General features: G+C 41.6%; 1 protein-coding gene across 1 annotated transcript in view; it reads right to left on the reverse strand.

The window, feature by feature from the left end:
* The window catches only part of myo10 (myosin X), a 125,148-nt gene that overhangs the window by 6,020 nt on the left and 92,540 nt on the right, over positions 1–26,588 (reverse strand). The window contains exons 19-32 of the mRNA XM_040049305.1: positions 26,376–26,456; positions 14,193–14,317; positions 13,909–14,023; positions 8,511–8,617; positions 8,191–8,409; positions 6,938–6,977; positions 5,577–6,536; positions 5,150–5,270; positions 4,697–4,940; positions 4,359–4,454; positions 2,027–2,120; positions 1,083–1,138; positions 543–685; positions 6–197 (exon numbers count right to left, since the gene is read on the reverse strand). Coding sequence (XP_039905239.1) covers positions 6–197; positions 543–685; positions 1,083–1,138; positions 2,027–2,120; positions 4,359–4,454; positions 4,697–4,940; positions 5,150–5,270; positions 5,577–6,536; positions 6,938–6,977; positions 8,191–8,409; positions 8,511–8,617; positions 13,909–14,023; positions 14,193–14,317; positions 26,376–26,456 — 2,593 coding nt within the window. The remainder of the gene's footprint in view (positions 1–5; positions 198–542; positions 686–1,082; positions 1,139–2,026; positions 2,121–4,358; positions 4,455–4,696; positions 4,941–5,149; positions 5,271–5,576; positions 6,537–6,937; positions 6,978–8,190; positions 8,410–8,510; positions 8,618–13,908; positions 14,024–14,192; positions 14,318–26,375; positions 26,457–26,588) is intronic.

Genomic DNA, 26,588 nt, shown 5'->3' on the forward strand with positions numbered 1-26,588 from the left:
CTTACCAGTCTCTTTGAAGACCTTCTCATCTGGCTGAACCACTGAGCAGAGGCTGTTCAGCACCAGCGTTCCCAGCTTGAGGGCATTACGCTCTGAGCTCTTATAGTAGTCCAGGGAATTGTGGGTAAGCAGGAACCAGCGCTTCTTCAGCTTCAGCGAAGCTTTGGTGCTGTTCTTCATCTCTTTGTGCAGCCAGCCTGGTGGGAAATAATTATTAAATAACTTTTTGTATTCTGTGGTTTCCTCTGAACTTTTCAAAACTATAAATAACAAAACTTTAATAACAGAGAAAATCAAACCTGCTTAAAACTGAGCGTTTGAAGCTTTTGCCTTACAGCTTCTACATATACACATTTGATTACTTGAATTATAACATTGATATGAGCACCCACCACTGGAGCTGTAGATATGACAGGGGAAACTTTAAATATTCTTTTATTTAAAATCTGATTTCCTAACCTGTAACTTTTAACCTGTAGTTAAAAATTTTAAACACAAATTAAAAAAGGAAAAACGGCCACGATAAACGAATCATTTGTCACCTCGGATGATGAACTCCTGTCCATCGACTCGGGTGTCTCCTTTGGAGCGCTGCAGCAGAGTGATCCAGTGGTGCATCTCCTCAGGCGTGTCAGCATTGCAGTGCAGCACTCGGTTCGCAGTGATCATGACGAAGGAGTTCGGCCTGTCGAAGTTCAGATATTAATAAGACGACAGAAAGGAGATCAATAGTCTAACACCGTAATAGCTCTTGGGTGCACTTCTTGGATTAAGATATGAACTAAACTTTTAATTTTGAACTAGACGACTAAGAAGAATTAAAGCTACTGACATAAAATAGCATGAATGATATATTTGTCACATATAGGTTACAGAACACAACAGAAGAAATACAGGACCAGAATTAACTGATCTAAAATGTTCCCCATGTGAAGAAATGCAGCTGCTGAGGTGCTGAAACCCAACGGGCTTCACTCTGATGGCTTTTTTCCGACACCTTCTGGTTTCTTTGCTTTAGTCTTTGTCAAAGAAAATCCATATATATATGATGTGATGTTTGATGGTTTGATGTAGGTCCTCACCTCTCTGGATTATCTGAAGCACACACTGAATCGATCATCCCCACATCCAGCGTTCCCTGAGGAGACACACAGAGAGATGGAGGGAGGTTCACAAACAGTTTTCAGGGTGTGGATAATGAGTTTGACCTTCGCTGCACCGTGGAAACCAATTATCTCACACGCAAGCAGCAAGGCCTTCACTCACAGGTGCAACACTGAAAAAGCACGTGGCATTTTCAGCACATCTGTGTCCTGTTACTTCAAAACAAAGCATTACAACAAAATTTAAAATTTAAAGAGGAGAACAAAAGAGGGTTGGGCTTAGGGTAGCATGAATGCTGGATGAAAGGCTCAGTGACAGATTTTGGGGCTTTTTTAATTTTCAGTTTTTCCACCAGGTGCCATCCTCAGTATAATTCAGCTGCTTTTCTGTGAGCTTCTTGTCACACCAGCAGACAAACTCCAACTCCACAGCCTTTGCCTGCAGCTCAACTTGGAGCTTGTTCTGCTCTGGAAATCTGCTGAGAACTTCCACTCTAACCAGTTTGTCTTGAGAGCTGACTGGAGAGGCAGCTGATTAATACCATGTCATCTCTTTTCATAAAGTGCACAATATCTCCAATTATTTATTAAATGGCCATTGCTATCCATTGTGGGGAAACCCAGAGCTATACATGCATATATTAACTATGTTTTTATTGCAGCTGGAATTTAAAAGAGGCAAAAATGCTACTAAGAGGTGAGGCATGAATAAGGAAATGGAGGAACATATATTAAAGGCTAACGTCCTCTCCTCGGTGTGAGACGAAGGTTTGTGTTATGGAAATCTGTTAAAGCAAAGTGCCGACCATTCTGCTGTTAGGACGACATTAAACGGCCGCATTTTGAAGACATTAATTTTCTTTAAACAGAAATGTTATTAGAACTCCATCTCCCAGAGTGCTTTGTTTCCTCACAGTACTCACCACAGCATTCTGGGGATTGGCCTGCTCATCGTGCATTTCTCTGATCTCCTGCTCTGTGGAGCCGTGGACCTGACTCAGCACGCTGAACCACTGACTGTAAACACAGAGATCATAGAGGATAGAATAGCCCTTTATTGTCAGGACACAACATAAATAGTAGACAGCAGGAATAAATAGCAAACAGGTGAAAAAAATATAGAATCAAGAGAAATATAGAATATATTTCTAATGCAAAAAGAACTGAATAGACTCCGTGTGTAAATGACCTGAGTGATGAGGGTTACTCAGGCCATGGCTCAGATTGGCGAGTTGGGTGGGCAGGGCTGGGGCGTGGGGATAGTGTTTGTTAGCAGTCCAAATGGTCCAGGGGAAGAAACTGTGAGTCTGGATGTGCGGGACCTGATTGATCTGAGGCACCGACCAGAGGGCAGCCGGTCAAACGGGTGACATCATCATCATCACCATGGAATAAACAGTAATCAGCTTTAACAGCGGACATGTAACCATACAGGCCGGTCAGTTAGACACAAGCATCTCGGCTCCTCCTACGTCCAAAAATCCATTTGAAACTGAATCTTACTCAACACTAAACTACTTCAAAGTGAGAACAACTAAAAATGAAAAATAAAATGAAAGGAAAGTTTTAGCCATACTTTTATCATGAATGCAATTATTAGTGTGAACCTGCATGTGTGTACCTTTTAATATAAGTTTTATATGTGTGTAAAATCCAAAACAATTCTGGGTTCAGTCCGATTGTGTCTCAGACACATGGAGCTGATGTTGGCTCGCACTGAGAGAGCGTCTGGTTTTACAAACCTGCTCCTATCACACACCCACAGCCATGTGTTCCTCACTTCAGAGTACATTGCATTAACTAGCATTCATGTCCTGTGACCTCAAACTAAGATTTGTCCTTTTGTATTTTTCTCCCTTAAAGGAGGTCAAATCCCCACAATGTGACAGAGCAAACATAATTATGTCCCAGATTCAGACAGACAGAGTGCTTGTTGCCCTTTTGAGCCACAGCGGAAGTAGACTGTCTGAGAGGAAATCAATGTGTTGCCAGAGGCAACCGTCACATTGACCTATAGCAACAATACCTCCTGTTTGTTATACAGTTTTCGACAGACTGTGAGCAGGTTCATGCCAGTTGAGGAAATAATAGGATCAGGAGAGAAGAAACAAGTGGGAGGACTGGGAGCATTAGGAGTGTAATAACGATGTGACTAATAATCACTACTGTCATTATACGAAAAAGATTATAGAGCACATTAAATCCTGCCCACCAGAGAGAAACGGTGCATGGCTCTCCATTTACCCTGTAATGTGTAAAGATGCCTTCTTGTCAATTGTACTTGCTAGCAGGTACTAGAAATGATGAATAACACTAGAGAGCTGAGGTTTCCATGAAAAGCTGGTCATGGGTTTTGGCGGTTGCAGGGTGGAATCGGTCACAAAGCGAGTGTTGCTGTGACTTGGTTTCTACCAAAATGATGCAGCCATCAATGCTTTGCATGGAAGAAACCAGCTTGCAAACACTTTTCAAAAAGTGTGAAGTAAACCAGATAAAGAGAAGGCTTTCCTCCAACGTTTGACTTACTGCTGCAATCAACATGTAAGGCAAATGTTTTCCACATCCAGTAAGCCTTGCATTTTTCAGTTTCACTACCTCTTGGTGAAAAGTTTGCAAGTGTGTACAGGCAACTCGGCATCTTCTATGCAAACTACGGGGGACCGTGACAACCTGCCATTGACCAAAGCAATCGTAAGGAGGTTTTTGGTGTCACACCGTATCCCTCTTTGCTACTATTTAATGCTAGCAGCTACCAACAACCTTCAGCAACCACTCATCAGCCAGCTGTAGAATACCGCACGACTCTTGGTTATCAGCGGGTCACAAGCTATTCTCTAAGCCTATAAGACCAAGACTTGAGTAGGTTATTAACACATAGCTACCGTTAGCTGTTAGAGGTTGCTAAAGATACTCCTCAAAAGAAGCTAAACCTTTAAATAGTTGAAGACATATTGAATCATTGCACTTTTATTCTGAAAAATGACTCTGAGATATTTCTACTCATATAATGCATATTTCTATTAATGGACAAGACCATGTAATTAATTCTGACAGAGTAATTAAATAGACCAGGCAATCGAAGTTAGTGGTGTCACTGAAACTAACTTACTACTGAATTCTAGTTTTTACTTGTTATTTCAGTCATTTTGACTCCATGCTTGCATGAAAGGTCCTTTACAGATCAAATCACAATTCATTTCTTTGGTTATTGTGAAAAGATAAGAACAATACATCAAAGACAAACACACAGCTCACCTTGCATCCTCAGCAGACTCGGCAATCAGATGATAAGTTCTCTCTGGCATCACTATGTCGATTCCATTCTCCTTACCGGTGTTATCAATGATTTCTCTACAGGTCAAAAAAAAGGAAAAATAATGACTGAGGTTCCCTGAATATACAAACATCCTTCCATAACCATTTCACCATGAATCCTTCAGAGGTCTGAGTTTTTATCTCTCTTCAATAACACAACCGTATATCTCTTGAATATTTTACATGTAAATGATTAACTGACAGCTTTTCTGTTGTTACTGTAAATGTATCGTCATGCAAAAACAACAACCCTCAAAGTTATGTTCTCTTGTCCTTACTTGGCGTTGTGCATGTCCAGCACCCCCTTCATCTTCTCCTCTCCGTCGTTCTCAAAGTACATGAGTTTGCTCTGACGCAGCACGAACCAGCGCCGCTTCCAGTTGCGTCGGGAGAGCGTGGACGAGCCCCCGCCCTTCTTGTGCAGCCAGCCCTGCTTCAGAGCCTCCTGCTTAGTTCTGAACCACAGGAAAGTCTCGTCCTTCAGAACACACCAACGCCGCTTCCACGTGTTCATCAGACCACCTAGAGAAGAAAGATATGAGATTTCAAATGCTCCACCATCATTACGTCACCTGGAGGGGAGAATCTTGCTCTTTGTCTCTTAGAAGGTAACACAGAAAGTACAATGCTTTTTCACCAAAATACGTCCTAAAGCCATATAGATGATGCACTTAACTCTCACCTGTTGGGGTTTATTAAAAGAAGAGTATGTTCTATAAGAAAATAATAACCTTTGATGTAGAGGAAGCTGTGGAAGTATGGCAGCGTGACACAGCTGTAGACAGAGTCCCGGCGATAAGACAACTCGTCGTCTGTGTCGAACCTCTCAAAGTCGTCCTCGCTGTCCTCAAACTGGAGCAAATCAACAAAAATTTGAAATTAAACAAGACATGCAAGACCTTAGTTTGCATATTATTTCAACAAATAACAGAGAAGGTACAATGTGGTGCTCTTTGCACCTGTGAGTTGTAAAATGGCTAAAGTCATGCCATTTAATTGATCTCTCTCACTGGATCCTTTTTTGAAGCCTGCGTTTTTTTTGCTAACTTCAAAGACTACACTACTTTGGAGTTAGAGCAGCTAAGTTTGAGTAGAAAATCGGGCATGAAATGTTCTCCCTGTCATTGAAAACAGAAGTTAAACGAGGATTCAGCTTACCGAGGACTGAGCCCCCTCTGAGCTAAAGCGGTAAGCCCCTGAGCTGTTGTAGGTGCCAACAGATCCGCGGTAATCCGGAGACCACTGTCCACTGCGAGGGTTGGAGAAAGCCATGCTGCCACTGGACACGATGGCACCTTCATCGTAGTCATCCTGATCGTAGTCTGAATCCTCATCTGGAGGTATCAGCTCTACCAGCTCATCAGATTGAGCCTCAGATGAAGCCTGGGGGTGGCAGTAAGCCGAATCCCCGCTGGATGATGCGCTATGGCAGGCCGAAGGCATCGCTGGCAAAGAGTGGTGAAGCACAGTGGTCGGTGGCAGTGACGGAATCACAGCATCGTTGGCGTACGGGTCTTCTTCGGACGAGTCATCGCTCGTTCGGATACCGCTCGTCCGCTGGCCGTCCGAGTGGCCGTGCTCGCTTGGGTTTGGTGAGTCTTTGAAGGCATCATCATCAGCACCGAACCCTTCATCAACCTCTTCTTCCTCGTTACCCCTCATCTGGTCATCCTCCTTCTTCTCATCTTCTTCACCCACGCCCAAGGAGCTCTCAATGTTCCTCACACACTCGTCAATCTCATCAAAGTTCAGGGAGTCCAGGAACTGCTGCGCTGCCTTACAGGCTTCATCCTCCAGCCGCCGGAGTTCCTGATCGCGAAGCTGCTGCAGGCGGTTCAGCGAGGCTTCAGTCAAAGAGAGCTCCTGGCGCTCCTTCTGTCTCTGCAGCACCTGGATCTCCCGCTCTAGTCGAAGAATTTCCTCCACTTGTGATGCCTCGTGCGGACGTATTGCCTCCTCTTCCTCTGCTGATGCCTCCACAAAGGTTTCTGCTGACTCCAGCTCCTCCAGGGCGTCTGGTGATGCTGCAGCTGCTGCTGCATTTTGAGACTCTGTCAAAACCAGCGAGGCCAGCTCCTCAGCACGACGCAGCTCTTCCAGTGTTCTGGCTTCCTCAGCCTGAAACCACAAACATGAGACTGCAGTCATAACTTTTTCCCCCCAAGATATCAACATTAATTTATACAAAATACCCAAAACAAGTTGATTTACAGAAAACAAACACTGAAGTAATCTTAGTTTACTGAGAGAGGGACAACTTTTATAAGCAAATTATACACGACAAATACCTGAGAGGATACAAGCTGTTTATTGTACTGGGCAGTGTGTTTTTCACTGCCCAGTACAATAAACTGAAGCCTGCTACAATAAGCAGAAGCCTGTGTAACATAATAGAAAACATAATTGTGTTCTCTGTGTTCTTTACCAATCAGATATGGCTGTAGAGAGTGGGCTGCTCAGGAGACAGTCGGCCAATAAAAGTTATACACCGTTTTCCACTTAAATCAGTTTTATCATACCTCTCTGGTGAGTCTCTCGGCCTCCAGTCTCTGTCTCTCCCTGCAGGGCACAAACACACAGACATCAGCTGAACGAACACACAGCAGGAGATACGATGTACCAAAACCAGAGTAACTGCATTTCCTGTCTCACTGTGAGATTAAAATACCAGAAACCCATTTAGTATGCAGTTCACTATCTATCGAAACAACAAAAATACAAATGTTGCACCACACTGTGAAACCTTCTTTGGAAAACATAATGCAAGCTACAGATGTAGTCCAATAAGGATGTTTATACAAACTCAATGGTTCACTACTAACTTGTGACAGCAGCAGTGATTATAAAGCAATCAATCTGCAGTATAAACTGAGCTGTGGCCCCTTCAAGGTCAAAGGCACCACTGAGGATATGGAGGTCATGACTCAGTCTTGATTGTGGGATTTGAGGGATTTACATTCTATTCTTACAGACAAAATTATATGCTGTTTTTTAAGCCTGATGACATCTCCCGTCCATGAATCGTCAGAATGACTACCGTCATAAGAGCACTGCGTACATCTGTAGCAATTTACATTGTTGTCCTTACACATGCATATGTAGTGAGCATAAGATGGGGAGCAGCAGCATGACCCCCCCATTGCAGAAAAAAGCCAGCATCAGTGAAAACAAATGTGAGATTCATTCAGTGAGGTAGTCTCTAAAAGAGGAGCTCAGGTGGTTGCAAAGCAGCTTGCAGATGCACAGCAGCTGTAGCCAAGCTGAGCTACTTAAATAGCATGTCCTACATAAGCTTTGTAAATTAGCTGCTGATGAGATCCACTCATCTGATGACTGCAGCTGAGAATGAAATAGTTGCCTGCCAGAACTAAAGCTATGCTCAGTTTCTCCTCCAGTATTATACACTGGCATTAGGAACATTTTTATTATATACACGTAGTATTTTTATGTGATTTGAAATAATGGAAGCAGGGGATTTGTACTCCTTAACTACTCATGATCATATTTGAAAGTCCTGAATACAGCCCAGATGATGGACTTGTGTTAATTCCTCACTAACTGACTGAAATAAACCAGTGCCAGAAGAAGACAGTGGGCACACATTTTTCAAACACATTTTCCAGTCCAGATTTCTCTCTCATTTCTTTTCTTTTAATTTAAAAAAACAAACAAAAAAAACAGTCATTTGCAAAAACCTACTTTCTTTTTGCACAATAACTTTTCATTTGGCTGTAGCTACAGTACCACACGGTGAATAAACTGAGTAGCCCACCTCTCCATCTCCTCCATCCACCTGCGGCGCTCCTCCTCCTCCTTCTTCCTCCTCTCCTCCAGCATCCGGCTGCAGGTCTGACGAGCCAGCTGCCCTCGCAGACACTTCTGGAAGGTGAGCGCTGCCCAGCGGAGGAGCAAGAACTTCCTCCTCCAGTAGAAAGCCCGGTAGTTCTTCTGGATGACCACAATACACCGCAGCAGCTTCTTGTACTGCTTCCTGTTTGGAGGACAAGGACCGGGCTATTGAGCATTTTGGTTTCAATGAAGATTAAAACTGATCCTATTGAGGTTTATGATGTTTTTATTCATTGTTTGTACCTGGCCATGTAGCCTGTGACATAGGCCTGAATGATCATGGCTGCTTTCAGCACCTCCACCTCCCTCTGCTTCTCCAGGCGATGCTCCAGAGACTCCCGAAGGAAGACCTGATAGATAGGATAAAGAGACAAAAAAAGTGTTATTTTATTATTGTTACTGAAGGGAAGTAAGGGAAAAATCAATAATGTAACTGCTCCTCATTTCTTTCTCTTCTAATTTTGCTTTACTTTTCAGGTAAAATCATGTTCACGTTGACCTTCAAGAGTTAAAGAACATCTCATGACATGTTTGCATAATACACAGCAGAGTTTAAACGTGTCATATTTACAGTGTGCAACACCAAAACAATTTTGGGGTAAAATAGTTCAAGGAAGTGCTCATATTCAGAGGGAAAAATGCATATTTGTGAGAATATGAAGGTGTACATTTGCAAAAGTCACATTAAAATGCCCCATCTCTAATAGCCACAGAATGTTCAAGTCCCAGCAGCTTAACATAGTTTGTCCATTAGTTACGCTGTATTACCCACACTTTATGAATAAAAGATTTACAAGTGAACAGAATTAAAAAGAGGCAGGCCGTTTCTTTTTCTATAACATTACCATTTAACAGACAGTCGCTCACAGAAGAACAACAGAGCCAAACAAAGCGGCCGACATAAATCAAACCCAGATCCTCCTCTCCCTTTGTTCCTGCTACTAGAGACTGCAGATTACTGCAGCGAGTGATTTCAGCTACATCTCTCCATGAAAAGACCGATCTTACGGGCACTTAGTGCAGCTGCCTGCTCCAGGAACCAAGCTGTCGTCCATTGATAGAGAAACTGGGCCCAGCGAGGGCCGCCAGGGGTTAATCCGATTAGGGAGGGAGGAAAATGAGATATGGGACGCGGTCTCAGGCGACTGTGACGGTGGGGAAATATCACGGTACTACGGGGGTACAGGAGTACACACTGCCTGTTGATATGGTGTGTGTGTGTTGGCTGAGTGACAGTGTTGGATCCTCAGCAGTGAGGCACTAATGAGATTTTTTTGGGGGAAATGTAAACTTGTCAGGGTGACGTGGATGTCACTTATGAGCAGGTTAATTAACAGGGAAACATCCATTACATGCCGAACACGTGCACATGCAATACAAAGACAAGCACACAAACCACTGGTGTCTCTCCAGGAATTCAGTTTTCAGGCTGGAAAAGCCCCAGAGACAAAATTTTAAGTATCGAAGCAGATTGGAACCAGATTAATATTTATGTGATATGTAAAAAATATTCATAGCAAAATAAGAGTACCAACAAGTACATTTACTCATCTAAAAATAACAGAAAAATGGGCTCATTAACAGCATGCTTGTGGACATGCTGCCTCTTGCACTCTCTTCCCAGGTGGCACTCTTGCCTAAATGAGAGTATTTTAAGTAATACATTTATATATTAATAGAACACATAAAAGATGCATATCTATGAAAATATCCCAGCTCAAAGATGTGGACTGTTGTTGGAACCATTGCTAATAAGGGAACAGCTGAAAGAAGAAGAAGTGCAAGTGCCTAAAGTTAAGTCTCCTGCTGGGTGCTACGTGGCAGAAAGAGCAACTTCTGAACACATCCCAACCTTATCCTCTCATTTTATAACACTGGTGAGCATTAACAATCATAACCTAAGGGATAAACCTGACCAAACAGGAGGGAGGTACAACTGTGGACCCCTCTGAAACCTTACGCCATAACTTTATGTGCACATCCCTAGAAATGTAACTACATGTTGCGTCAGTACAGCCTGCAACTATCCTCAGTACTGTCGACTTCCTTATATCCATTTCTGGCTACTGTTTTTGGAACAATTTTTGAATTCATCAGCAAGAGAATAAAAGTAATCGCCTGAATATAAGGACTTGCATATGTCATCAGACTCCTAGAGCAAAACTGGTTGTGAGGAAATGCACAGAGAAGTGGAATAACTGGATGGACAAATATGTTTGCCTTCGACACAAAAACAAAAGCAAAAAAAAGAACAAAGAACAAAAAGTGGCAATCCTGGAGGGAAAAAGTCGCAGCATTTCATTTGTTTCTATCATCGTCTGCAGCGCATATACAATACCGGAACACAACTAAGTGGTAATTAACACATAAATCACCATGCCAAAGCACGAATGTTGGTTATGGTGTCGTCAACTTTTGTAGATTACTTTATGGGCTATCCAAAGATTCACCAGAGAAGTCTACATCAGCTGTCACATTTTATACTTTAGAGCCAGAGCCTGAATCTGGGTGGTAAGGGTTAGAGTTAAGTTGCTGAATGAGAAAGTCACTAAAGTCACTAAATACTAAAATCTAGTTTACCCTTATTTCTTTCATAGTAGATTCAATGTAACATGAATGTGTTTTTCCACTGTATTTATATAAAATAATATATACACTTAATCTAAAGAAAGAAATCTAAAATTTTCCTGTGAAGTGCTGCTATCCAGGCTCATTCAGGCATTCATACAAAACTCACACATATAAGCTGCAGAAAGCAGCTCTTTGTGAATCTCTACAGTGCACACGCTGATCCTTTTATTAAACAACCTCCAACATGAGCCGCACATGCTCAGAACGCGCAGCCTCGTGTACAAGTGCACACATTTGCATCCCAATAAAATGGGCGACTAATCCTTTTTAATCATTACTATGCTAATTAGTGCAACAAAGGCCTCGCTAAGCCTCGCCGCGTTTTGATTCTTGCTGCTGGGGCCTTTGGGGAGCACCGCTTACCGTCCCAGGTCAGGCCCGTGGAGAAAACTAAGCAGTAGGAGAAGAAAGCAGAGCCACATCTTTTCCAGGAAATTAAGTTTAAGGCGGTAAAAAAGAAAGACATAAGTCTAAGACAATAGTCTGGACATGTGCTGAATGAAAAGAGCTGCAGGCCTCCTCGATGTAAATCTCACTGCGAGAGGCAGCGGGACAAAGTGGACAAATCCCTCTGAGGGAGATGGAATTGATTTAACAGTTTACAGGCAGTCACAGCAGCAGGGACGACTCCGCGGTTCAGTGGAGAGTATGGTCTCAGGGTTAGAAGGTCTACAGAGGCCATTCAGGCTGAATGTTTTATAGGAGATTTCAAAAAAGGTCTTCCAACCAATAAGTATGCGGTGAGTCACGAACAGCTGTGTAAATCTGGTAAAAGGTGGCAGACACCCAAAACAAAAGAGAAACCAAAAAACAAAACATGTTTCTCTCAGTCTTTTAAAATCTGTTACAAATACGTTAGTAAAAAGTATATGAAATAAAGCAACCACTGCTATTTATAGTAGATTGTACATGTATTGTATTATAATGGATATTTTTGATGACTAAATAATCTCCAAGAATCGTTTTTGTAATCTAAATGTTGTTGTTCTGAAGCATAAACCATTATGAATCCATTTCATCTGCTTTGATGATAACAGGTGCACTGGAGAGGCAACAACAAGAAAACCCCAAAAAGCGAATGGCTTGACAGGCGATGGCTACACACCACTGTGCTCATCCCTCCTGACTGATTCTCTCTATTTTTGCTTTTTGTTTGTGTCCTCGTCACTGCTGGTAAAGCGAGACGGTATCTGCAGCCCACTCAGGTTGAACGGGTAATCCAGCTCCTCCAGGACGGCTCATCTACATGTGCTGTCATAAGAAGGTTTGCTGGGTCAGCACAGTCTCAAATGTGTGGACGAGATACCAGGAGGTGGACTGCTACATGAGGAAAGGTGGAAAAGGCCACAGAAGTTCATCAGCCCAGCAGTTCTTTTGTGCTATATATGTGTCGTGAATCCATCTCATCTGCTCTGATGCAAATGAAAGCAGATAAAATATATATGGGTGCACTGACACCTGTAGTCATAGAAAGGCTCCATATAAGCACCGGTCCACTTAACAATTTTAAGTCTATTGTTATTCCTGTGACTGTAATAACATTTGTTATCCTCAGTGTGTGTTTTATTTTATTTTTAGCTAAATAGCTAATTTTACTTGAAAATAATGAACAGAGTGTTGAAAACTGTCATTAACATGAAAATAGGTTTTTAAATGGGCTACATGTAGTGGAGGGATCCATTAAATATTCAACCAAAGACACACTTGTTCCACCTCACCGCTCTAACGGGGTATTCACAATTCAGCTTCCTGTGCCATCGTTGGTCCTGGATGGACACTGACACACATACTAATGACCACTCATCCGTTCGTCTGTCCACCCACGACCACACTTATCCTTCACTGCTGTCACCTCCTGCAGCATCACACGGTCATGCTGTGATTAGCGATCTGTATCCCCCATCTGTCATTTCCCCTCCAAACACAGACACACACACACACACACACACACACACCCTGGCAGTAGGTATATTCTTCCTGATCCGGTGTAGTGGAAGCAGGGAGCATTAGACTGAAGACTGGATCCAATAATTGTTGGATTCTATGCTTCAGGTGCACTGGACCTCAATATCACACTCGCACACACTCACACACACACACACACACACACACACACACACACACAGTCTGCAATGGTTTCATAGAGCTGAGTTTCTACGGTGTATGAAGTCAAATTAAGCCTTGAGGGGAGCACAGAGCAGCCAAAAATGGATTGGCATCCCCCAGCGGTGATGTTCAGTCTGCATCCAATCATATTTCAAGTTAGCAAAGAGAATACAGAACAACCGGTATGAAGCCAGATACATTCAGGAGCTCAGACAGGAAAAAGTCAATTACGCCACCGAGAACTGAGCAGAAGGCATATAATTCACTACTGACAGAAAGGGAATGCAAACCTGTAAGTAAAGACTGAGTTATTATACAAATTATATTTGTATTGGAGAGCCTTAAACATAAAAGATGTTTGGAACGGTATCGTTTTCAGAAACACTTTCATCTTTTAAGACCAAGTTTAAATTAAACCAATAAACAGCAAGCTTTATGGTTAAGCAAGACTTATATGTTCAAAAGGACCTTATTGGACAACAATATAACCTGGACTGAATCTGGACCTGGATCAATTCTTGAGCCAAAGGCCTCCCTGGAGACTTCTATTTAATGATCCACACAAATGCAGAGAGCTCAAATGAGACGAAATTATCAGGAGTTTAAGAAGAAAAAAAAGAAAAGAAACAATGATGACTTAACCTTATATTCCTGAAAATGTGAGAAATCTGTTCTTCTTCATGAATCACTGTTTACCCAATCCACCAGGACCCTGAATAAGTGCAGTCCTGAGTTTAAAGTGCTTTCCTATACCAGCGTTTCCTCTAAAATAACTGCTACCTGCTCCACTCCGTGTGCAGGAGAGACCGGCTATAAAGTGTGGCAACAGGGAAAAACCTGGGTTACACTCTTTCTGAATGTTCTGCACTAATGAGCACAACAGCAAATGCGATGTGTTGCTCACCTTGGTCTTGCCCAGCTGCCACTCTGCACTGCTGCTGTCATATTGGCAGAGCAGCTGGACGCAGCACCCTCTGGGGTCTTCTGAATTCAACAAACCACGCATCAGCACCTTGTACCTGAAGAAGTAAAAGCAGGGGTGAAGGGTTTTTGCACGATTTTTAATGATTGCTTTGTTCTTTAATGTCTGCATTTCAAGAACTGAAATGACCCTGCGCCTGTTTTGGGGTCTGACATTTTTGGTAGAGCAGTGCTTGTGTATGATTGCACAGCGTAGTGGGTACAAACCTCGAGCAGAAGTCCTGAATAGTTCTCCGGACAGGGAAGCCGGTGCGTCGAATCTTGACTGTTTCCAACATGCCGGAATACCTGAGCTGGTTCAGAACCACCGTCTGGTCAAAATGATCAGGCATCTTTGAAGAAAAACGGGAAACATATTCAGATGAATGTCTCTGTGTTCAAGTAAAAGTAATATTGTCTCGAAAATCAAGCACAAACAAACATCAACAGATTGAGCATCCGCCTGCGTCCTGCAGCAACAGCTAACGATTTACATTCTTTGACGACAGAACACTTTAACAACACAGCGCACATCTATTGATGTTCCCCTACAAATCACTCAATGCTGCTTTCATAACACTGTTACAACAATACTAACAAAGTGAATCGCCTTTCACATTGCGACCTTACCACCCAGCATGGTGCTCGGTGACGGGGATATAATGTTTTTCACAGCAGTTTTGATTGATTTTGCTTTCTGACTTATTTTCTGTGTGTTTGCAGCATCGTGTGATTTTGATGTATTTTGTTGTGTTTCACTGAGTTGGTCATTGCTTTGTGAGTGTGGCTGGCAAAAAACGTTCAGAAAGAGTAGCAACACATCACATGTGAACACCATGCCAACCAGATGGCAAAACAGCCGATGCACATAAGCTTGCTAAAGCTGGCTAACACTTAGTTCTAAAGTGTTACCTTAGTTTAATGTGTTTGGTTAGCTGTAGGTAAGTAAGGCAAGTGCACACTTACAGATAGCTTTATGAATTCTACACAATAGATTGCAACACAAACTGCACACCGAAAAATGCTTTAGCTCAACTTAAAGAAACACAGTGGCTTTCTAAAATTTGGATATTTGACATATCAGAGATAACGTGCTTGCTCTACACACAGGCATAATTGTTTCTGGACATGCTTCCCCCTGTTTGCCCAATGGCTGTATTCTGGTTATACTCCTATATAAAAGCAAGGTTGCCAAGCATCTACATCATTTTGTAGTTAAACTGCAGTCCTGCATTAACCACCCAACTATTTTTGTTTCAGATCTATGAGCTTCAGGCTGGTCTGAAACTGGAATTTCTGTGTATATAGATGCAAACAATTTCAGATTTTCTCTAATTTATCAAAGGTAATGGCCATATTATCACTAACACATGCATTTCTACCTTCACTCCATTCAATGGCAAACACACTTTACCAGTACTGTACTATACCATGAAGGGGTGTGTGTGTGTGTGTGTTACTCACATCTAAGTTATTTGCTAGCAGATAAAATTGACCAAAGTTTCATGATGTTCAGAAGAGGCAGACATTTTTAAGTCCATGCCTTCAAAATTCAAACTATCTATATGGATAAACTGAAGTGCAGGTTAGAAAAAATACATACATTTGATTTCTGGAAGATTTGTCCCCTGTGAAAAGCACCTTCTTATATCACAGACGTGGCAACATTATCATCCACTGGAGTCACGTTTCACTTTGCGTCACAATTGCAGCTTCTTTGACTTTGGTTATCTGGCTCCTCAGAAGCTGCATGTTGTTAGATTGTGTACAGCGATCTTATCACAGCTCATTTGTTTGAAACAGCAGTCTACTGATACAAACTCAGTTGATGTGAGAACAGAAAAAGAAGCAAAACTAGGCAATGAAAGAAGCTAAAAATCCCCAAGAATGAATCCCGGATAACTGAAACAATCCACCCATATCACATGACGTCTGCAGCTAAGCCTCATGAAACTTCAGTCCCTTTAAACTCTCATGTACACGCATCCAACTGCATACCAGCCATTCAAAAGTCTGAACTCAGAGACAAAGAAATGCGTATGACAGCAGCAGGCAGCAACAAACCAATCCCTCCCCTCTCCAAAAACACACTTGGCTCTGAGATACCATTATTACTTACAGAAGTGCATTCAGAGAAAGCCATTTTCCCGGGAGCCCTCTCACCCTGTAACCTCGGTGGGCGTAGAGGGGGACTCCAAATAAGAGGGTGCTTTCATACTCGATCGTAATGCCCCCTTTATTCAGCGACCGTCTCCCCTGATAGCCCGCTGATAGTCCATTTGAGCAGTTGAGATGAAGGCAGGCCAATTCACCACCAGATCTTGACTGAATGATTGAATGGCGCCCTTTTTACTGCCACTGGTTGCAGAGTGCACCTTATTAGCATAATTTGCATTTGCATACGGCCAGGCTGTGGAGGTACAAAGCCAAGCGGTGTCGGGAAGCTGCCCTCTGCCTCCTGGCTTTCTTTGGCCCCACTATCGCTTCCTCTTTTTGCTCAGCTTTCGGCTGCTTCTGGGATGTCAAATACAGCTTTGTCTGGATGCTCCTCTGTCTTGTTCTTCTTCGGCTGTCTGGCCAGCTTCAAACTGTCTGTTCTCTTTGATTTTTAAGAAGTTCCAATATGTTTCCACTGGCATTTTTTCTTTTTTTTTTTTCACCAATCAGAAAGAAGGTCAGAGAGAGACTTTCCTACTTTATTCATCACATTTTCTGTTTTAGAAAGATTCATTTTTTCCTTTGTAGTCAGTATTTTTAGTGCTGAATGTAAGCAAACAGCTGGAAAGGAGAGGAGATAATAGATCAGGTGAAATTATATCCCTACAGAGGAAAATACACCAGGCTCTCACACAGCTTTTGGTATTACACAAAATCATGTGAAAGCATTTGACACATGAATATAGCCTTTAGGTCTCACAAAATAGGGCAAGTGTCACATAAACAAATTATGTTTGGTATAATTGTTTGGAAAATTCTCCCATTTTTCCCTCTCTGGAGCCAGGAGCCAACTGTTTTTATTACTAAATCAACTTTAATACATGGCCATCCCTTGTATATGAGGCTGGCTGTTATGCTTTAGATTTAACAAAGGGGAAATGTACCTAATTTCGCTTGGATATAAAATAAATCATTCACTAAACATCAAATTTTTTTAAACATGAGAAGGCTGCCAAGTTATAAGGATACATGTTTTGGGGAGAGTTACCAAGAATCTAACAATCCATCAGCCCAGAACAACAAAAGTGACATGAATCAGCTATCAGGGGAAGGCGGAGCATCCCAAGCTTCCACAGGTGCATGACAACAAAAGCCTGAAGGGTCGATTCAGTAACTTTCTCAGCCCAACTTTCCAGCTAAAAGATCCCAAACTTGGAGCATTCAGCTGGACAAAAGGAGTCGTGGTAGTCGGCTCCCGAGGGGGTTGGGAACTGGCGGGGGTTAAAAAAGCAAACAAGGAAAAACAACCAAACTCAGGATGAGCTGTCCATCCTTCAATCCCAGTGACAATGTCCAGAGAGCTGCATTTCATCATAACCAGCGACTGCTCCATCATTTTTTTAATAGTCCTCAGGATAAGTGCAGTAAAAGTCACAAAACCACTATGTGGCTAAGATATGGATATTTGAAGCTGAAACAGAACGCACGAAACATGAAAACAAAATCAAAAGAATTTGCAGCTGTGCTGAAGCCTGAGATGTGAAAATGTCCTTTCTCACCTTCATGAACTACAATTGTTTCTTTTTAAAAAAAATCAAATTAATGACAGAATGAGATCTGACGTTTACTTTGATAGAACAAAGGAACCGTTACCTACTGGCTCATAGTTAAAGCTTAGTGTTTAAAAGGTTAATCTCTATAAACAGACACAAATGAACATGCAGAATATGATGTTAGAAGCTTCTGGCTTCCATTTGTTTTCCTGATAAAATAAGATAACCTTTATTAGTCCCACGCGTGGGAAATGAGTTTTGTTACAGCAGTGGACAGTGCAAAGGTGCACCACTGGAATAAGATATCGATAAGTTACTGTACGCAACAGAATAGAATAAAATAAAATACGATACTATATACAATCGAATAAAATAGTACAAAATAGAATACAAATGCTATATACAATATGAGAATAATACAACGATGTACCCAGGTTCTGTTGGTAGGTACACAGGTACAGTGTCTGCAATGGTTCCATTGAGCTGAAATTATAAATCGTAAATGTTTGGTGAGCCCAGGGTGTAAGTCAGGTGGATACCTGATGGGACCCAGAGTGAGAAAAGGTTTGTTGTTAATCCAAGTTTGTTTTTAGGTAATAAATTAAACTCTCATTTTGACAAAATGTTGGGTTTCTAGAATATTTATGAAAAAAAAAGGAAGAACCTCTTAAAGTATGGCTGTAATACATGTTTAACTGTGTTGCTCTGATATAAAGCTGCAGTTCATTGGCCACAGGCAGCAGTAATTGAATGATGAACATCATTACTCAGAAAGTATAAAAATAGGACAGATAAAGACTGACTGCTGTTACAGTATTTGCTGTAGTCTGCACTTCAAAGTCCAGATTCTTCGGATTAATCAGCAAATTTCACTAAATCTAAACCAAAGCCTTCTAACAGCTTATTTTGTCCAATATAAAGTCCACAATCCAAAAGCATTCAATGTACAGTGGCTTTAAAGCAAGCAATCCAAATGTATTTGAAGCCTTTCCATCTTTGCAAGCATCAACATTCCTGCTCTACTGAGCGGACTGAAGGCGTCAAGAGCCCCAAAACCTCTCTTTGTCAGACGGCTCTTTTCCTGTGAGCATCCAGGTCCGCCTGTGGGAGCCAGCTGGATTATCACTCACTGCTCAGTGGGGGCTCCTCCAAAGAGTTTTCGGGGAATCCCCGGAACAATGTTTTCACTCACAGGTGGACATAAATCCAGCCTAAATCCCTGACCCTGCTGGACTTAGAGTTAAACCCACTTTGAAGAAGGATTGTTGTGGGTTTGGATTTCTTGGTAATATCAACGGCACAAAAAAAGGTAATGCAACTGAAATGAAACTAATAAAACAACTTTTCCACTAGTGGCTCATCTTTGGCAAATCCTCTTGATAAATAAAAACAGGAAAATATCTGTGCTGATTTGAACAACACTTCTTAGCCCTCTCTCATGTGAGTATCAGTTTTAATGAACCCTGAACCTGAGATCCAGCAAATAGGTCTGAGCTGTATAAGAGCCCTGATATACTTCAAAAAAAGAGAAACCATCAATAAGCCAGTAAAAAAATGTGTAGCCTGATGCAGAAGACATTTCAATTATCAGTTAATCCATCAATTAGTTCACTGGGTGAGTGCCCGGTCAATGCATCGTCTGAAAGCAGTGTTTAAAGGCCAAAATCTCATGGTGAGATCATTTGTTTGGTCTAAAATCCAAAAGGACTCAGTCTCCAATGATATGATTATAACAAAAGCAGCAAATGCTCACATATAAAATATTGTAAGTAAGCAAAGGATCATGCACTAAATCATACGACTTGACACATTAAGTAACACCACACAAGAGAAAACACATCTATAAAGTGACGTCCCACCTTAGTGTCTTTAGAAAATGTCAATTGTGTAGAAAAGGCAAACTAAAGAGTCAACTAGTCAGAGTCACGCTACAAGTGCATTCTTAGCAAACACACAGTCGTTTTCCTCTTCATTATTCTGCCATTAACTAAATCAAACCTTACCATTGTTTTGTCCTTGAACATTGATTCTAACAATCATCACGCACTCAAAAAGCAAAGGCTTTCACTCTTCCCTCTCCAGTGTCGCTTCCCCTCAAAATGCACTGTGCATCACTCAGGGACTAACAGCCTTCATGTCCAATTAATGAGACGACAAACAGAAAACATCAGAAGGGCGATGTGTTCCTCCAGTGCACGGCTTTATGAAGTTACAGAGGAATAACGACACTGATGGGAATAATTCCGGCATTTAAATGAATTAAGGAATGCATGCTTGCATCTTTTTCTGGACAGAGTCGTAACTAATATGCTCACAGATACTTGGACTACAGAAGAACACAGATCAGCCTAAACAGATTCACATGTTTGTACCCAAACTTTAGAAATGTATAGATTGATTCTAATTGCTGCTGCACCCCACTGCCTGATTAGGTTAAGTCTGTAGTTGAAGCACTAAAAACAAGTTTAGACATTAAAATACAAGAATTGAACCCATGTGTCCCTGGATATTATAATATATTTGTCTGCAAAAAGTGGAAATGAAATCTGCCTGAAAAGCCTGAGACCTGCTTTGTGCATCTGTCATGTAGCCACACACACACCGATGCATCGCCCCTCATACCACAGCACTAAAACCCACCGCTTGACATTTAATCCCCATGCAACAAGCAAGTACTTGAACGCACCACTTCCCATTCAAAGCCTGCATCAGGGTCTCACCTTGCATCGTAGCTCCTCCACGCCACGATCTTTCAGGGTTTTTCAGATTAAAGACAATTGACAGAAAACTTCCCAAAGCTGCTGTCCGTCTCCCCGTCTCTCTCCTCAGACACACACATGCACACTCTGCCAACACAGACTCTAACAAAGGCTTTCAATCCCCACAACTCCACTCCCCCCTTTTTTTCTGTGTGAGTGGAGAGAGGGAGGGCCACGGTTGCCATGGTGATGCATCTCCTGCTGAGGCTAATTTGTGCGGGCCACTTGTCGGGCCTGACGGAGTGTGTGTGTGTGTGTGTGTGTGTGTGTGTGTGTGTGTGTGTGTGTGTGTGTGTGTGTGTGAAGGGGAGAGAGTGAGGGAGAGAGAGCAGGCTGTTTACTTTCAAACATGGTGGTGACTTTTGTGTCCGCTCAGCGCTGAGATGCTGCCTCAGACTGGATCCTTGGTACGACCCAAAGGCACTGCAGTATTTCAATTATGATAAACTTCACATCTAATCATGTTGTGTTTCTAATTTCTGCTCCTCTCGTCACACAATCCACACTGTAACTTTGTAACAAAGCATGATAAATGTTCCTTCAGGTGTTTATGCATTTCTTTTAAGCTGGAATGGTTCAGTTGTTTAATTACCTTAATTTTTCAGACCCAGAAGTTGCCACTTCAGTAAAGCTCTTTAGATGCCTGCACACATTCTGTAACTCCAAATCTAGGAGTAACAATGTTTTCCTCTGGCATAAATGGAAACATAGCAAAAAGACAAGCTTTTTTCTCTTCATTATCCCTCCATTAACCAAACCAAACCGTATTACTGCTTTGCCCTCAAACATTAATTATAATAATCATCATCACGCACTCACAGCGCAAAGACTTGCAGGCTTTTCTGTGAACTTGGGGTCTTTAAGCCTTCAAGCCCAATTAATGAGATGACAAACAGGAAACAGAGCGGCGGTGTGTTCATCCAGTGCATGTCTTTATGAAAACACAGAGGATTAACACCTTTTTTTGGATACCCATTTTTCTACAGAATGGAAACATTAAAGGCCACAGTCTGTGGTTTAAACTGATTACTACCAGTAATTACAAAGATGTTCAATATACACGTACACATACAGGAGTGTGTGGAGTGAAATTTGTCAGAGGGACAAAGAAACACGCGATGTGCAGTCAATACAGGTCAGGCTTGATGAAAACAAGAACTAAAATCAATAGATTGTGATCAGCTTCAACTGTTATTACTGTCACTGTCACCGAGAGTGCAGACACACAGATACTATAAAGCTGGCTGCAGAGAGGGGCGGGGATGCTGTGGTAACGGTCGACTGCATTTGATGAGTGAGGATGATGAGGGTGACAGCTTTTTATGAATTTGAGGTGATGCAGCTCACAGACAAAAAATGGAATATGTCTGTGAAAGCTGGACTCTGAACACGATCCTTTTATCCAACAGAAATCCTTCTGTCATCTAATAGGCAGTGAGGATGTCACAAAAAGGACCCCACCCACCAAAACTAGTGGCTGGTCTGGTGTATTCAGGGAAAACAAAACAGTTTTATATGTTAGCTCTGCTGCGTGTGACTGCATTGCACTTTTAAATAAAATTCTGTGTCCACGTTTCAGGCTTTAACATTTTGAACAGGGTGATGTTGTGTTTTGCTGCAAACTGAATTGAAGTTTTGTTGCTTTGCATTGCTTACGCTAGTTGCACTAAGACTGGGGGAAATACATCCAATTAAATTAAGTTTTCACAGTTGCTAGTCTGTCAGTTCACCAGCAACACTGACAAAGTCTTCAAACGGTTCATGCAGAGATGCAAATGTTACAATTTCTGTTTGAAAAAGGGAAGTAATGTTGACACCATATCTTCATTGGGGTCACACTTCCTCATTTTACTATAGATAACTCGTAGATCTGCGTGCTGCGCCTGCTCTGGACCAGTCTCTGGTGGCACGGTGCCAGTGTTTCCATTTAACATACTGGCTGTTGGACTCAAACACAGAGCATCAAGTGTTAAAGAACCTTAAGATTATGTCTATTTGAAAATGTCCAGCATATGCAAATGCATTTTATATGCTGATATCTCTCCTCGTTGTATTCAGAGCCAACGGTCCTTTCCATTATGCATTCAGTCTATATATTGATATTTCCACAGACTCCACTCACCATCTGCAGGAGTCCCATTGACCATGCAGGTCTATTCAACAAACCATTACATCACTGCAGCCAAAAAAGCTCTTAGTTAACAGCTAGACTTATAGGAAGTCCCTGAAAATCTTCCTGAAAGTCCTAAATGTTGAAACAGGGAGGGAACGTCTTGCAGCAGGAAAAATTTATTATTTAATTGTTTTTTTGTAGAATGAGGTTTTCACTTTCAGATGTTTGAGACTTTTACCGCTGCTCATATGAACACACTCACTGCATCCCTCCACCTCTCCCCCACCGCCCTCTGACACCTGCTCTGAGTCAAACGGCAGATGACAGGGACGCCTCTCGAGGGCTTTTTAGGGGCCACGTGCCGTGGTGCTCTGACCCCTGTATCCCCCTGGGGAGCAGCTGATCCTCTCTCCAACTCGTTTCCCCACTACATTAAGCTCCACTCAGGAGTCATCACCCAGCCTTGTTTAACATTCGATCAGAAGAGGAGTCCAGCCGTTCGTATTTCGCCTCATAAAAACACGCCGGCTGTCCAGCTGGACTCCCAGCGGACAGTCAAGATACTCCGTCTGTGCTTCTTACCGCTGCATCTTTGTGTATAATATAACCTTAAAAGCTTTTCATGAGAACATCGTGTAGTGTGTTTCTGTGATTTGTTCATTTGTTTAACAGTGTGGTCTTAAATTGGTGGGTTTTTCACTCTATGCTACAATTTTGTCCTGCTGTTTTCTATAACAAATACAATGTCTCTCAATATACAGTCAAAAAAGTACAACGTTACTGCTTCCATTAGTTTCCACGATCTTCTGAGCAAATTCATCCCAAGGTCAGACTCTGCAAGCTTAGTGTGCAAAGATAGAGCTGAACATACCATAAAACCTCTGGAACAATTTCCTTCAGAATGATGAGACCAAGGTGAAGATGTTCGCCCTTCCATTATGCACAGTGGCACGTTTGGTGAAAACCAAACACTACGTATCAGCACAAACTCTCATAGAGATCAGTCACAGCACAGACTCAACCTGAGTGAAATACTGTGGTGCAACCTGAGCTGTGCATGAATGAAAGCACAGAAGAAGAGTGGGCCAAAATTACTCCACAGTGATGTGAGAGACTGATAAAAGTCACAACGCTGCTTCAAACTACTGAATGAAGGGGTGTGATTAGCTTTTTACTTCCTGGTTTAAAAATCTCAAATATCTCAGATTACATTAAGTAAAGATTAAATAAAAAAGAAAACATTTTTATTTAGTTTATAGATTATAGGTTTTATTCCAGTTACACTCACTACGGTTTTCCAAGGAAAAATATAAAAATGCATCTTAACTCTCATGGCAGCAACCATCTCATATGTACTGCTGATGCACAAAGAACAGACAAACTCTCTTTGCACACACACACACACACACACACACACACACAGAAACAGAAGCGCCCACTGTGTGTGTGAATCAGACGACTTCCAGAAACGACAGAGGCACTTTCATACACAGAACTGTTCACGGTGACGGTGCAGATGCACCACATCTGCGTCACAAACCTCCGAGTATCCACGTCCGACTTCGTCACAGCTTCCCAGCAGAGAGATAAAGGCTCAGCAACATAAAGCGAATAGTGTCACTTTAAATACCACAGCTGTGCCATAAATCTCAGAACTGATATCAGTTGGATTTGTCAGCAATGAAATAGGACCCACTTCAGAAAACAGGGAGAATGTGTATGTGTGTGTTGATGCAACTTCCCACAGATTTTCAACTTCCCTGAAAGTCTTTTCTTCTTTTTCAGTAAAAATCCAATCATACCTCGACCGTCTTTTAATGGCTTCCTGACCTTTCAACTCTGTGAAAGTCTTACTATCAGACTTTTTTCTACTTTTCTACTTTTTTTCCATTTTCTTTTAAAAGCCATTGTAAGATAATGATGAAAGAAAGACAAGGTGTGGCTGAGAAGCAGAGACTTTCTATATTTAAGGACGTTTTTGTTTTTTTTAGAGTAATAGTCAAAGCGATATTTAGAGATATCTGTGAATAAGAGCACTGGTAGTATAAAGAAGTCCTATTAAATTAAACACATAATATATAATACTGTAAAATGTTACACTTTCCTCATAAATGAACTAAAAACAGTTTAAAATGCTTATGACCTCTGAGCATCACTGGTGACCTTGTGGTTAGAGAAAATAATGTTAATTAACTTAACAATTAACGTCTGCCAGACAGTCGAGTAGCAGAGGGAAATTCTCGGGCAGCACATGATCACTGGCATCAACAATCAATGAGAGTATTTCAAATTCAGCTTGACACATTCAACATTTGCAGTGACGTTAACGAGGCAGCGAGGCATCCAGACAGATATTGATGATATCCATCAATACACGAGCACCCTGGGAAATTTGGCCAATTTTAAACCATTTACTATAAACCACAGCCTGCAGATAAACATGCAGCAGGTATGAGCTAGAAATAAATACGCCGCAAAAAGACAGAATAAAAGAGGCAGCTGCTGAGAGTATGTGTGAGAAAACTGACAACCAAGCAAACAAAACGACAATCCAATGTCATGCTCCATTTTCAGGTTCCAGCTTCAGCTCAGCTCTGCTTCTGAAAAGCTGAGAGCTTCTCTGCTGCACCGAGCAAGTATCTACGACTATACTGGGTCATTTTGACTGATTCGTATTTTAAAGCAAGCCGATCATTTAATATTACATAACTACACTGTTTTAGAACTATGTAGTTACAAGCTCTGAACCAAAACTGTATAAAACTACATTATACCTTTGTTGTGGCTCATAATTAACTCTCACTGAGCACACAAAAAACCCAAAAAACAAAAAAGCTGACGATGTAAAATAAAATCCATCGAGACAGCTGCTGGAAAACACAGGTTAAGTAGTTCTACACAAACCAAATAGTTCCCTGTTTCTTCTTCAGCTCTTTGATCCATTTACAAAACCAAATGAGTAAAATATGTTCGGAAAAAAAATTATTTTTGCTACATATGTTTCTATTCAGACTCTAAGCTAGCCTTGGTTATTTTGGCTAATTGGCTTTTATAAGGACGTACAATTTTAGTGGAAGTCAGATGATGGAAAATCACCAAAAAAATCTGTTTTAATAAAATAAACACAAGATCACAGAAACATATGCTTCAAGCTGGGAAATGAAAACAGACTTTTATATGAATTCATATTCACATTTTTTACATCCAAGACGGCTTCTTGGTTGTTAGCCAGCAAGTTGTAACTTAGGTAAGGTGCATCAACCTGGTGATGGTCAGCTCAGAGCATAATGGAGAGTTTGGATTCATGGTCTGCAAACCGTTCCTGTAGGCTAACATTCCCAGGGTCCCTAATGGTAACACATGCCATGCTGATGCTGAATCTATTTTTGTCAACCCTCTTTGTTTTTGCTCACATGAGCTATTGTATTTTCTATTGTGTTGTTTTCTATTTCCTCCAATCCTTAAATCAAAGAAACCAAAAGCCAAACGCAACCATGCAAAGAATTTGAAAATATTTCATATGAACAACTGAAATCACTCATTTAACATTATTAAAAACAATATGCAGTAGATTTGGTTGATCCTTAGTTGGCAGAGATACTTAATCCCACTAGTCCCAGTATATCATTTGTATACATTAACCCTGCATTTTCCACTTCTCCTGCCTGTTGCTAAGCAACTGGAGGTGAAAGGTCACCAGAAGGGCCATACACTGTTCATTCCTGTCTGCAGTTCGTTGGTGGGGGAGGATTGTTTGATTATTAAATGACAGTCCCACACAGACTTCCCCACGGCCCAACATCTAGAATGTGTGTTCGTGAGCACTCACCTTGTGTGTATTTGGTTTGATGCATCGGATAAAATATGGGTTGGAAGTGCTGAGCGTGGCCATCAAGGAGTGCAAAGAGTCCTGTAAGAAAATAAATGGGTGTAAACACTTTAGTTACTGCCACTATTACAGCCGTCTGAGCACAGAGAGCATCAGACACTATAGACAGAGGTGCTCCTGCTCCACTATTTTCCAGCCTGCTTTGAGGATGCA

Source organism: Simochromis diagramma, unplaced genomic scaffold, assembly GCF_900408965.1.
Source record: "Simochromis diagramma unplaced genomic scaffold, fSimDia1.1 OVJJ01000355.1, whole genome shotgun sequence".
NCBI classification, from domain to species: Eukaryota; Metazoa; Chordata; class Actinopteri; order Cichliformes; family Cichlidae; genus Simochromis; species Simochromis diagramma.